The sequence below is a fragment of the Ambystoma mexicanum genome, chromosome 6p, assembly GCF_040938575.1.
Source record: "Ambystoma mexicanum isolate Mex_15411 chromosome 6p, UKY_AmexF1_1, whole genome shotgun sequence".
Classification (NCBI taxonomy): Eukaryota; Metazoa; Chordata; class Amphibia; order Caudata; family Ambystomatidae; genus Ambystoma; species Ambystoma mexicanum.
This window is the reverse complement of record NC_090935.1, coordinates 22,631,886-22,645,719: the sequence shown is the minus strand read 5'-3', so window position 1 is coordinate 22,645,719 and position 13,834 is coordinate 22,631,886. Positions and strand designations below refer to the sequence as shown.

Here is a 13,834-nt window from a genome sequence, read left to right as displayed (position 1 = left end):
TGATTGTGGGGTAAGTGGAGGCTGTGACAGTGGGTGGCACCAAGCATAGAGACTGAGTGTGTGATTGTGATGTAAGTGCAGGCTGTGACAGTGTGCGGCACCAAGCATCGAGAGTGAGTGTGTGATTGTGAGGTAAGTGGAGGCTGTGATAGTGGATGGCGCCAAGCATAGAGATCGAGTGTGTGATTGTGGGGTAAGTGGTGGCTGTGACAGTGGGTGGCACCAAGCATAGAGAGTGAGTGTTTGATTGTGATTTAAGTGCAGGCTGTGACAGTGGGTAGCACCAAGCATCGAGAGTGAGTGTGTGATTGTGGGGTAAGTGAAGGCTGTGACAGGGGGTGGCACCAAGCATCGAGAGTGAGTGAGTGTGTGATTGTGGGGTAAGTGGAGGCTGTGGCAGTGGGTGGCACCAAGCATAGAAACGAGTGTGTGATTGTGTGGTAAGCAGAGGCTGTGACAGTGGGTGGCGCCAAGCATAGAGAGTGAGTGTGTGATTGTAGGGTAAGTGGAGACTGTGACAGTGAGTGGCGCCAAGCATCGAGAGTGAGCGTGTGATTGTGGGGTAAGTGGAGGCTGTGACAGTGGGGCATCGAGAGTGAGTGTGTGATTGTGGGGTAAACGGAGGCTGTGACAGTGGTGGCACCAAGCATCGAGAGCGAGTGTGTGATTGTGGGTGGCACCAAGCATAGAGAGTGTGTGTGTGATTGTGAGGTAAGTGGAGGCTGTGACAGTGGGTGGCACCAAGCATAGAGAGTGTGTGTGTGATTGTGAGGTAAGTGGAGGCTGTGACAGTGGGTGGCGCCAAGAATAGAGAGTGTGTGTGTGATTGTGGGGTAAGTGGAGGCTGTGACAGTGGCTGGCACCAAGCATAGATAGTGAGCGTGTGATTGTGGGTTAAGTGGAGGCTGTGACAGTGGGTGGCACCAAGCATAGAGAGTGTGTGTGTGATTGTGGTGTAAGTGGAGGCTGTGACAGTGGTGGCACCAAGCATAGATAGTGTGTGTGTGATTGTGGTGTAAGTGGAGGCTGTGACAGTGGGTGGCACCAAGCATCTCGAGCGAGTGTGTGATTGTGGGTGGCACCAAGCATAGAGAGTGAGTGTGTGATTGTGAGGTAAGTGGAGGCTGTGACAGTGGGTTGCGCCAAGCATAGAGAGCGAGTGTGTGATTGTAGGGTAAGTGGAGGCTGTAACAGTGGGTGGCGCCAAGCCTCGAGAGTGAGTGTGTGATTGTGGAGTAAGTGGAGACTGTGACAGTGGGTGACACCAAGCATCAAGAGTGAGTGTGTGATTGTGGGGTAAGTGGAGGCTGTGACAGTGGGTGGTGCCAAGCATAGAGAGTGTGTGTGTGATTGTGGGTGGCACCAAGCATAGAGAGTGAGTGTGTGATTGTGGGGTAAGTGGAGGCTGTAACAGTGGTTGGTGCCAAGCCTCGAGAGTGAGTGTGTGATTGTGGAGTAAGTGGAGACTGTGACAGTGGGTGGCACCAAGCATCAAGAGTGAGTGTGTGATTGTGGGGTAAGTGGAGGCTGTGACAGTGGGTGGTGCCAAGCATAGAGAGTGTGTGTGTGATTGTGGGTGGCACCAAGCATAGAGAGTGAGTGTGTGATTGTGGGGTAAGTGCATTATGTGTATGGGAGTGAGTGCAAGTGTGAGGGATGGTGAGAGTAGAGATAGTAGGGGAGGTTGGTGGGAGAGACAGGTAGTAGAAGAGTGTGACAAGATCAGGGGTGAGGGGGCAGATGAGGGGAGAAGAGGGGACGAGAGAGAAAGTGGGAGTCCTAGGTAGACGAAAGGGGAAAGGATAAGGAGGGAGTAGTGGGACAGGAGGCAGAGGTGCAAGAGATAAGAACAGGGAGAGAGAGGAGAGGGAGTGAAGGTACACACCCATCCTGGAACTTGTAGAGCTGATTTTGGGGAAGGGTGGGGTACCCTTTGGAGCATCGGTCCCTAGGACTCCACCGGAAGTGTGGAAGAGATCAGAAAGTAAGGGCGGGCGATCTTTAGTCTGGAGAATAGGGACTCCTGGGTAGGAACATTTGGAGGGGGCCTACAGGAGGTTGAGGGGCCAGTTAGGTAACCCCATTTGATTTGGCCATCAACAAGAAAGTACAGATTGGGAGACTGCTCATAAAAGGTCTTGATCCATTTTATGCCATCTGGAAATTATTAAAGCCATATGTGACGCAGGAAAGAAGTGCAGGCACTTAGACCAGGAAGGAAGTGGAGGCACTTAGACCAGAAGGAAGTGCAGGCACTTAGACCAGGAAAGAAGTGCAGGCAGAGTCTTTGAGTGGATGGTTTGCCCCATGGAGGTGGAGTGGGAAGGAAAGAGAACCCTAGCCTTTTCCTCGGTCAATCCCTGGGTTTGTGCTGCTCTTGAAGGAAAGTGTCCCTTAACACTAGCTTTAATGTGTTTGTTGATCCCATGACACCAGCTGCGAGCCCTGGTACCTCTGACGGGGCCTCCTATGAGGACTTATCAGGGAAAAGTCCGGTAAAGCAGCAAAGGCCAGGGGTTTCCGCAGGAGAGGCACTACTGGGACAATGGCATCTTATGAAGGACTCCTGTTCAACCTTGCGGTCACTCACGTAGTCTGGTGACAGCAGGAGCACATGAACCCACTCAGCTACCTACCGGCGCTGACTACTCACCCGAATATCCATCTCGCTCCCCAGGTAGCAGAAACAGTAGTTGAACTCGTAGGGGGTCTCATTGACGACCGTAACGCAGTAGTTGCCCATGATGGCCGCCCAGCGTCACGCCTGCAGGGTCTGGAAGATACTGTGTGTCCTGTGGCTGACGGGTCCCTGCAACTTAAAAAAGACACCCACATAAAAAACAGGTAAATGGCAAGAAGGCAGAAGAGGGAAAGGGGGAGTGGGGCTGGAAAATGGCATCAAGGCTATAAAGGGAACATTAATGATGAAGCAGGAATACAATAAATCACAGAGCCATGGAATGTAGATGTTAACACTTTAATTATTAGGCGCGAACTGCTCTCCAGGCGGTAACCCTGCCTACGTCCAAACACGTGGGTGGCAACCCACGAACACAACAATGAAAAGGGGACACAGCTCCCTTTTAATTAACGATAGAAATAGAACGCTACACTGAGCACAGAGGAAAGAGGCGATTATCCAATTCCAGGGACTAACGGTGAGGCTTTGCAGCCAAACAGCGACAGGTCATGCATGGTGTGATGCTGGAAATGCATCGGAGGGACAGGGCCTCCGTATCCTTGTCCTTTACTGATTTTTATCGTGTGTTCTGTCGTGTTTTCCGCACAGGAGTTCATGTGGGACTCGTGGTGGTGCAGCTCTCTCTTTTGGAGTAACTGGATTAAAACTGAAGCTTAACCTTGAAGCCCTGCTGGAAGAGAAGAATTGCTGTTGCTCTTCTTCATCAATCTGAAGGCTGCTGTGTCTCCAAGGACTGACCCAGAGAGGATTTGGTAAGGCGCCCTCTTCCCGAGCTATGAGGGACCATCGTGCACCAGCTGATCTTTGCCAAAGCTCCCTGATAGACAGACCTATGAAACGCTGCCGACCGGAGACTGGGACTGCCGCGGAATCCCAAAGAGAAGCGCCAAACTGTTGTCCGCCACAGTCGACGACCGCTGTTGCCGACCGGAGCCGCTGTGCTCCCTTTCCTAAGAACTTTTGATCCACATATGCGCGTGTCCGCATCGCCGCCTGCCTTATCCCCGCGGAGAAGGCCAGGCCGTTGACGCGCCGACGAGCATCTGCCGGTGGGTTTCCCGCCACCCAAAGACCACAGAGACACCAACGACTCGATGCCCTTGCTGGGCCACAGTTCTTCAAACTCTTTGCGGTCCAGAACTATCGACATCGAGGTGCCCCGCACTCCTCTTCCTTGCAGGACGTTTACGCTTCCACGTCGACGAGCACCGCTAGGAAAGAAGCTGTCACTTCACTGCCGTAGTTCACTCTGTTCTCTGTCGGACGTTCGGCGACCCGTGACTCCTGCCTTAAAGGGAGGGCACTTAAGAAGGGCCATCAATCCCCGACGAGGAACGCTACAACGCCAGGTACTTTGGGGTTGCAGAACTATTGGAAAGACTTGTGTGAACAATATATGGACTGGGCTTGTGATATATCTTTATTCTACGGGTTGCCCAGGTGGTGGGATCTCCACACAGAACTGTGTTTAGGTAACGGGGCCAGTATTCTGCCAATTGTTCTAACCAACTGCTTTCCTCTTTTATCTATTGTTGGTTTCCTTTACGAACTGATTTCTGTGACATTTAACCATACAGTTGATGCACTTTAAAGAGATCTAATAGTAACTGTGGTACCACGTAGAACTGTATATTTGCCATTATAGATAACCGAGTACAAAGTGAGTTATTGTGATATTATACATATCCTGAATATTAATGATATAAAGACTGTGTTTTAACTAATAAAGTGTGCGGACATTCCTTTGTTGGTGCTTGGGGACTACACTATAATTAAGAACCAGCCCGCATCACCTCTTGAGAAGCTAGGCCTTGTTTGCTCGTCCATTGCTACCGTAATAGAGAATCTTGGCTAGGATCCTCTGTGCCTCTCCTCTACCATATAGAGAGCAGAAGTACAGACCCCGCCTCCAGTCTTTACACTGGTGGCAGCGGTGGGATGCTTATGGTTTTAAGAATCAGTGTATAACCGTGCCACTTACAAAATATCTGCACTTTGTTAAATTGAGGTTTAGTGGTGTACAAGATAACTGCATTACAAGCAATGGAATCTATTGCGAATGGTAAATTGACTCGGATGAGCTTAGAGGCTCTGCAGGATGCTTGTGAAGCCAGGGAGTTAGACTTTGTGGATAAGTCTAGGGCTGAGCTGATAGCTGCCCTGGTGGACTACCAGACTGATGGTGAAACTCTTGAAGGGGGGATGCAACCAATGAGGACTCTGCCCCGGGGGTTGTCACTGAATCTGTTTCTGGGAACGCCACCATTCCTGCTGCCTCTGTTCCAAACCCCAGCAATTCCTTGGAACCTGAGTTATTAAGAATATCGCAAGTTGGAAATAGATGCGGAGCTTAAGAAAGAGGAGTTGGCACAACAAGTGGAGCTCAAGAATAGGAATCTTGAACTCAAAGATAGGGACCTTGAACTCAAGAACCGGGCCACTGAATGTCTGAGGATCCAGTTAGAGAAAGCTTGAGTGGAGACTTCAGCTAAGCCCGTTGAGAGTGTCAGGTCCCAGGCAACCAAGTTTATGAAAGATTTGGTTGGTGTGTATGCTGAGGGTTCTGATATCCTCCAATGGATTGAAGCATTTGAGATGGCTTGTGCAATTCATGATGTAGATAAAAGAGATTGGGCTAAGTGTTTGTTAAGCAGAGTGCCTCAGACTGGATATGACTGTATTCTCAAACTGAGTGTGGAAGAAAGGGGTCAGTATGAGTGCATGAAGTCTGCTTTGATTGCCAAGTTTGGCAAGACACCTACCCAATATCTTAAAAGGTTCAGGGATTTTAAGAAACGAGAGAATGTGTCTTGGATTGATGGGTAAGTGCTGCGCACATGAACATGATGGGGTGGATTGATGGTTACAAAGTGAAAACGTTTGTTGAGTTGTCCCACCTTTAGTTTTTTGAGAATTATTTGGAAGCCTGTTCACCAAAGCTGCGTCAGTATGTTGCTGATCAGAACATTTTGGGCCCCTTTAGGCTGGCTAGGTTGGCTGAAAAGTGGGTCTTTCATCGGGTGTCCCCTAAGGACTCCAGTGGAAATGACAAGGACAAAGAAAAGGGGACTTCTCAGAAAGCTGAGGAGTCCCAGAAGCAATCACAGTCTGGTAAACCAAAACCTTCCTCTCCTAAGATCCAAAAACCTAGTGGGGATAATTCTGTTGTGGATGGGAGTAAGAGTAGTGGCCCGCCTGCTGCAAAGCAGGGTCCCAGTGGTTCCAGTACCGTACCCTCCACTCCCGGCACTTATTGGGATTGTGGGGCTCTGGATCACTGAAGGGGTGACCCCAAGTGTAAGGGTAAGGGACTTGGAGTCCAGGGTGTGAGCCTGACCTACCCCTACTCCGTACCTGAGCGGAGGCCACTGTCCTCCCCTCCTCTACCGGGATCACCTTCAGTGCTCCCGTAGAGATTCCATTAGTGTCCCTTGGGGCCTGGGACCAGTACGCAGAAGTTCTGGCAACTATCCCACAGAACACTCGTAGGTTTTTGAGAAGTGTCCTCTTGAATGGCCAGCCTTCTACTGGTTTGAGAGATACTTGGGCAAGCATGACAGTGGTAGACAGGACCCTGCTCAAGCCAGAGGTCTATGTAGGTGCTCCTCTGAGAACCACCAGGTTAGCTGGTGTACCTCCCAAATTATCGCCTGTAGCCTTTGTCAACATTACGATTGGAGACAAGACAACAAAGCTTCCGGTCCTGGTTCAGGACAACGTGCCTGCAAGCATTTTGTTAGGCAACGATTTGGTCGAGTTGGAAATGACCACGGATGGTCTACCCATTGCTGCTGTGGCGGTCACCCGATCGCAGGTCACACAGGGTCCCGCTGCGAGCCCGGTACCCTCGCCGATGGGTAAACCCAAGGCGCGAAGGAACCGGAAGAGTAAGAAGGCCACCTCTGTGGTGAGGGCTCCTGCTGTTCCTGCTGTTCTAACAGCACCCATTGTGATCCATGCTCCGGACGGGCTGGGTCCAGTGGTGAACCCCGTCTCAACTCATGTGGGAGAAGAGCCAGAAGACTCTCCTGTGGGAGAGGTACTCAACCCGGAGGACCACACCGACCTTCAATGCTTGTTAGCTGAAGGGGGACCCTCCCGGGTGGACTTCTGTAAGGGTCAGAGAGAGTGCCACTCTCTGGAGGGTCTGAGAAAGCAGGCCCTGTCCCAGGCACAAGGAGAAGTGCCTAGCCATTCCGAATCTATTGGGAGGGTGAGCTCCTTGTTAGTGAGCCCACTAAGCCTGAACCTGGTGCCCTCAAGAGGCTGGTGCTACCCCAGGTTTACAGGCCCTTCCTACTGCAGTTGGCGCATGAGGTGCCCTTGGCTGGTCATCTTGGGACCAAGAAGACTAAGCAGAGGCTCTCTGCCCATTTCTACTGGCCCCGGATGGCCCCGGGTGGGAGTAGAAGTGGAGTCCCACTGCAAGACCTGCCCCACTTGTCAGTTATCTGGCAAGACTTGTGGCAGTGTTATTGCTCCACTGCAGCCATTGCCAGTGGTTGGCACACCGTTTGAGAGGGTGGGAATCGACATTGTCGGTCCCCTTGACCCTCGCACTTCTGGTGGACATCGGTTCATCCTGGTCTTGGTCGATCATGCCACCAGGTACCCTGAGGCTATACCCCTTCAGACTATTACTGCCAAGGTGGTTGCCAGGGCTCTCCTGGGCATTTTCACCCGTGTTGGGTTCCCTAAGTAGGTTGTGTCTGACAGAGGATCCAACTTCATGTCTAGTTACATGAAAACCATGTGGAAAGAGTTCAAGTTCTCCACCTCTTACCACCGCCAGACCAACGGTCTGGTTGAGAGATTCAATAAAACTCTCAAGGGCATGCTAGGCGCTTTGGAAGAGCCCCTAAGGAGGAAATGGGATCTCCTTCTTCCATGCCTGCTGTTCACTTACAGAGAGGTACCTCAAGAGGGTGTTGGTTTCAGCCCCTTTGAGTTACTGTTTGGACATCCCGTGGGAGGGCCTCTTGCCTTGATCAGTGAAGGTTTGGAGGCCACTCCTCCAGGTCACGCCAAGCAAGTGGGGGACTATGTGTTAGGCCTCAGACAGAGGATGACACAGATGATGGGTCAAGCGACAGCAAATCTCAAGGCCAACCAGGAATAGAACAAGTACTGGCATGACCTTAAAGCTTCGCAAGTGTATTGGACTCCGGGACAGGAAATCCTCGTGATGGAGCCTACCAAGCCTAGAGCTTTCGCAGAAAAGTGGACTGGACCCTTCAGGATCATCACCAAGATGGGCGAAGTCAATTATCTGGTTGACATGGGAGTCCCGGGGGTAGCCCCTCAGGTATTCCATGTTAACAGGCTCAAGCCTTTCCACAGGCGAGCAGAAGTCTCATGTCTCTTGCTAGCTTCAGAGCAAGAAGAGGATAAGAGTGAGCCCCTTCCTGATTTGCTGCATAGCAACCCTCAGGATGGCTCAGTGGAGGGAGTGCTTCCCTCTCCATATCTGACAGCAGAGCAGCAGAGGGCCTGCAGGGCTTTGCTCCGGCAGTATGCCTATCTGTTTTCACTGACACCAGGCCTTACACTGTGGTGTAGGCACGAGATTGACACTGGTGACAGTGTGTGTGTCAAAAGCAGGTGCTACCGTATGTCAGATACAGTTAAGAACCATATCCAGGCTGAGGTCACCAAGATGTTGGATCTCGGTGTTATTGAACCCCAACTAGTCCCTGGTCCAGTCCAGTGGTCCTTGTCCCCAAGGCAAGTTCCCAGGCAGGTACCAAGGATTGGAGGTTCTGTGTGGAATACCGAGGAGTCAATGCCATCACAAAAACTGACGTGCACCCATTTACCAGGGCTGATGAGCTTGTGGACACCATAGGTGCTGCCAAATTTGTAAGCACCTTTGACCTTACCACAGGCTATTGGCAAAAAGCTCTGACGGACCATGCCAAGAAAAAGACGGCATTCTCAACACCTGAGGGACTCTACCAGTTTAGGGTCATGCCTTTTGGGTTGAAGAATTCCCCTGCCACCTTCCAGAGATTGGTCAATCATGCGCTCAGTGGGCTGGAGGCCTTTTGTGTGGCCTACTTAGACGACATTGCCGTCTACAGTTCCACCTGGGAAGAGCATGTGACACATCTGGATAAGGTGTTGCAGGCCTTGAAAAGGGCTAACCTCACTATCAAGGCCACCAAGTGCCAGATAGCTCAGGGGAAAGTCACATATCTTGGTCATGAGGTAGAAGGGGGTCAAATCCAACCTCTCCCCAGTAAAGTACAGGATGTACAGGACTGGGAGACTCCCACTACTCAAACCCAGGTGTGAGCCTTTTTGGGCCTCACTGGGTATTATCGCAATTTCATGGCAGACTATGGAACCATAGCTGCCCCACTGACAGCTCTGACTTCACCCAAACAACCTAGGAAGGTTAATTGGACTGAAGACTGTCAGAGGGCCTTTGATGGCTTGAAAGAAAGTCTGTGTAGTGCACCAGTGTTGTGTGCGCCTGATTACAGTAAGCCCTTTATCGTTTAAACTGACGCCTGCGACACCAGAATTGGAGCTGTCTTGTCCCAGTTAGATGACAAAGGAAGAGAACATCCGATCATATTCATCAGTAGACAACTTAAGGGTAGAGAACTTAGGTGGGCTACGGTTGGAAAGGAATGTTTTAGTATAGTTTGGAGCCTTAGGCGTTTTAGACCCTACCTTACCGGGTCTACCTTCAAGGTCCAAACAGATCATAAGCCCCTGAAGTGGCTTACGCCGATGAAGGGTGAAAACCCAAAGCTGCTCCGGTGGTCCATTAGCCTGCAAGGGCTAGACTTCACCATAGAGCAGAGACCCGGGAAGAGTCACGATAATGTAGATGGCCTTTCCAGAAGGTATGTTGACCGTCTGGATGAGGGTGTCTATCCCGTGCGAGATTAGGCACCCTAACCTTAGTCTGGGGAGGGGCGACTGTGATGCTGGAAATGCATCGGAGGGACAGGGCCTCCGTATCCTTGTCCTTTACTGATTTTTATTATGCGTTCTGTCGTGTATTCCGCGCAGGAGTTCATGTGGGACTCCTGGCGGTGCAGCTCTCTCTTTTGGTTTGGTGTACAGACCCATGGGATACCCTTGTGGCACCCCTGGGTGGGGGTACAACCCTGTGCCCCTCGTGTATGTTTTTGGGCACCTGTGTGTGACCCACAGAGCAGGGTACGGACTTTTGGCAGCTCTGTGCTGAATTGACTGGAGCCCTGAGCGTCCTCCATTTTGGGATGCCCAGGCCCTGTCATTGGAATCGGTAGATTCCAGATAGAGACAAGAGGGCCCCCGTGGCCTCTTGCCTTCCATCGCCTGTTACCTTGATCTTCCCGAAGTCCAGGGAAGCCCTGACTCTGTCCCTTCCCCCTGACTGGCTGTTGGGTGGAAGTCCCATATATGGTAGTGTGGGGAAGTGCCGACCAGACTGGCTGGAGCCTTCCCAACGACCGTATGTTGTGGGTAGACCCTGTGGGTGGGACCTGGGTGAATGAGTGTGTGACGAATATGCACTTCTTGTTGTGGATGTCTGGTTTCTGGTGTTTGCCACAATGACTGAGACAGCCCTGCCCGAAACTGGTATGAATGCAGTGTGGGTGTTGAATGGCTGGGTACTTGTCTCAGTACACATAACTTGTTGTGAGTGTCTGGCGAGAAGTGAATGGCCTGAATGCACCGTGCACCTGATTGGCTGCCTGCCTGCATGAATGCCCTTTTGACCAATTGGTTGCCTGAGTGTGAACCAGCAGAATGAATGGGAGATCAACTAGAATATCTGGGGACCTCTCACTGCTAGCAATCGTGTTCAGAAGCTGAAGTCCACTACGAAGAGTAACTGGAGTAAAACTGAAGCTTAACCTTGAAGCCCTGCTGGAAGAGAAGAATTGCTCTTGCTCGTCTTCATCAATCTGAAGGCTGCTGTGTCTCCAAGGACTGACCCAGAGAGGATTTGGTAAGGCGCCCTCTTCCTGAGCTATGAGGGACCATCGTGCACCAGCTGATCTTTGCCAAAGCTCCCTGGTAGACAGACCTATGAAAGGCTGCCGACTGGAGATGGGGACCGCCGCGGAATCCCAAAGAGAAGCGCCAAACTATTGTCCGCCACAGTCGACGACCGCTGTTGCCGACCGGAGCCGCTGTGCTCCCTTTCCTAAGAACTTTTGATCCACATACGCGCTTGTCCGCATCGCCGCCTGCCTTATCCCCGCGGAGAAGGCCAGGCCGTTGACGTGCCGAGGAGCATCTGCCGGTGGGTTTCCTGCCTCCCAAAGACCACAGAGACACCAACGACTCGATGCCCTTGCTGGGCCACAGTTCTTCAAACTCTTTGCGGTCCAGAACTATCGACATCGAGGTGCCCCGCACTCCTCTTCCTTGCAGGACGTTTACGCTTCCACGTCGACGAGCACCGCTAGGAAAGAAGCTGTCACTTCACTGCTGTAGTTCACTCTGTTCTCTGTCGGACGTTCGGCGACCCGTGACTCCTGCCTTAAAGGGAGGGCACTTAAGAAGGGCCATCGATTCCCCGACGAGGAACGCTACAACGCCAGGTACTTTGGGGTTGCAGAACTATTGGAAAGACTTGTGTGAACAATATATGGACTGGGCTTGTGATATATCTTTATTCTACGGGTTGCCCAGGTGGTGGGATCTCCACACAGAACTGTGTTTAGGTAACAGGGCCAGTATTCTGCCAATTGTTCTAACCAACTGCTTTCCTCTTTTATCTATTGTTGGTTTCCTTTACGAACCGATTTGTGTGACATTTGACCGTATAGTTGATGCATTTTAAAGAGATCTAATAGTAACTGTGGTACCATGTAGAACTGTATATTTGCCATTATAGATAACCGAGTACAAAGTGAGTTATCGTGATATTGTACATAACCTGAATATTAATTATATAAAGACTGTGATTTAACTAATACAGTTTGCGGACATTCCTTTGTGGGTGCTTGGGGACTACACTGTACTTAAGAACCAGCCTGCATCACCTCTTGAGAAGCTAGGCCTTGATTGCTCGTCCATTGCTACCGTAATAGAGAATCTTGGCTGGGGTCCTCTGTGCCTCTCCTCTACCATATAGAGAGCAGAAGTACAGACTCCCCTCCAGTCTTTACACGTGGTCAGACATGGAGGCCAGTCTCCCCCGCCTGCTGCTGCTGCTGGGTAGAGCTGCACATCACTCCAGGCAGCTCGCCCTCCCCAAGTGCTCCCTCTTGGGTTCATCCTGTCTTAAATATTTACGCCAACATTCTCCTTCAGGAGGGCGGAGGAGCTCTGGTCTGGAGGGCTGTTTGGTGGAGTCCCCATGATCTCCACTGACTGTCTGGCAAGTGCCTCCCAGCCCCCTGCAGCTCCCGACTTGGGCATAGTGAATGAATGATGCAGAGGGACCCCGTGGGTTAACTGCTCCAAGCACACGTGGCTGCCTTCCTGCTCGGTTGGAGTGGAGGGTTAATGCAGGACAGCCACCCTGCTATGTGAGTGACAGCTAGGCTGTGCATGAATGGGAGAAACCTGCTTTAAAGGCGAGGGTGTTGGGACTGTAGACAGAGTCGACCACTGGGAAGGCCATCCCGATGAAGAAACCGTGACCGAAGCTTGCTGCATCCTCCTGGACCATTGAACTTCCCGGTGAAGCCCTGCTGCGCTGAAACTCCTTTTTCTAATCGACAAGAGAAGCACCAGAAGGGACGACTTCTTCCCTTGGGTTATTCAAGCTTGAGTCACCTGACCAGAGTGCAGGACCGAAGGAGGGAAGGAAGCCCAACCGGTGTCCAAGATCCACGGTGGTGCTGTTTACTGAGCGCTGAAACCACAAAGTGCCACTGATCCGAAAAGAGCCTGCAGAGGCCGCTGACCATCAAATTGCTGCTGCAGGAGTCCCCAGACGTCCTCCCTCTTGTCCCTATGACTGAGGCCCAGGAACCCTGTATCTGCATCACTGCAACCAGACAGGAGCCAGCTGAACCCTCTTCTTCTAACCAAAGGTACTGTTCTGGCTTGGGGTACTTACCTCAGTGTCTGTAGCTTGCTCTTCTCAGTTGAGATTTGCAGTGGATGTGTTTCTAGAGATGATTTCAGCTCTAACTTTCACACGTGTAACAGCTTGTGACTCTACAGTGATTTTACTTCAACAAACTCTCTAACTTTGTGCAAGACTTTGCTCTCTAAGAAGTGCCTCAGCTCCATAGACAATACTCCAATTGATGTTGGCTGCCTTGGCTCCCTGCAGACTCTTCGATTCCATTTCACTTTGATTCTTACTGTCCCTCATAGGTGATGCATTGGTTTTAAACTAATATTTGCTGGGTGAGGTTTTTATCTAGACTTCATTGGAAGATTTAAAGTCCTCACATGCTCTGAGAACCTGTTTAACCTTTTTCCTTCCTCTAACCTTTCCTTTCTACCAACCTCAGAATCTACAAAGTGTACTAGTGATATATAAATGCCATTACTATCCTAGTTAGTAAAGTCACCTCAGGGTGTAGGAAGTCTGTATGAAGCATCTCTAAAGAGTATATACTTGCTCTGTGTTAATGATTCTGAGAAAGTATTTTAAAGAATATTTGATTGCTACACATATTGCCCTTTTTAAAGAATGCTTATATTTAAAAACTGACTGTAAAATAAATAAATAACTATTTTACTACAAACCTTGAGTGTAAGTGTTATTTGGATACTTGTATTGGTGGATTTCATTTGGTACAGCTCTACAACTCACATTTACCCCGCTTGAGATAATCCTGGCTGCTCAGCCACCCTACCAACTTGTGCAGTACAGACCTATACCAGTATTTGGGTTACCTAATACCAAGAGGACAAGGGTGGTGTAGTCTCCCACAGGGTTACTACATCAATTCTTGCCTAACACTGGTAGCAGGCGGAGGGATAGACGTAGAGTGGTTACATTGATTGATTATTTGCTGTATTTGTGCCCAACTAAACCTGCCACAAGTCTAGGCTCCATCAAAAAGTGAAGCAATTGTAACACGCCAAATATGGATAACTTCAATGAGGCAGCCCTGATTGTTCTGACAGTAGATCAACTGAAAGATATGTGCAAAACCAGGGGTCTGACTCGGAAAGGTTGTGGGATCACCAAAGTGTGGGTAGTAAGCCTGTAGCACC

The 13,834-nt window shown here is 50.6% G+C and overlaps 1 protein-coding gene across 2 annotated transcripts in view; it reads right to left on the bottom strand.

Annotated features, from left to right (window-relative positions):
- The window catches only part of LOC138511160 (uncharacterized), a 267,800-nt gene that overhangs the window by 178,936 nt on the left and 75,030 nt on the right, over window positions 1–13,834 (bottom strand). Inside the window, exon 2 of one of the 2 annotated variants that reach the window (XM_069626663.1) lies at window positions 2,654–2,815. In XM_069626663.1, the coding sequence (XP_069482764.1) occupies window positions 2,654–2,743 (90 nt within the window). In that variant the 5' untranslated portion in view covers window positions 2,744–2,815. The remainder of the gene's footprint in view (window positions 1–2,653; window positions 2,816–13,834) is intronic. The other variant, XM_069626664.1, reaches the window with a different exon arrangement.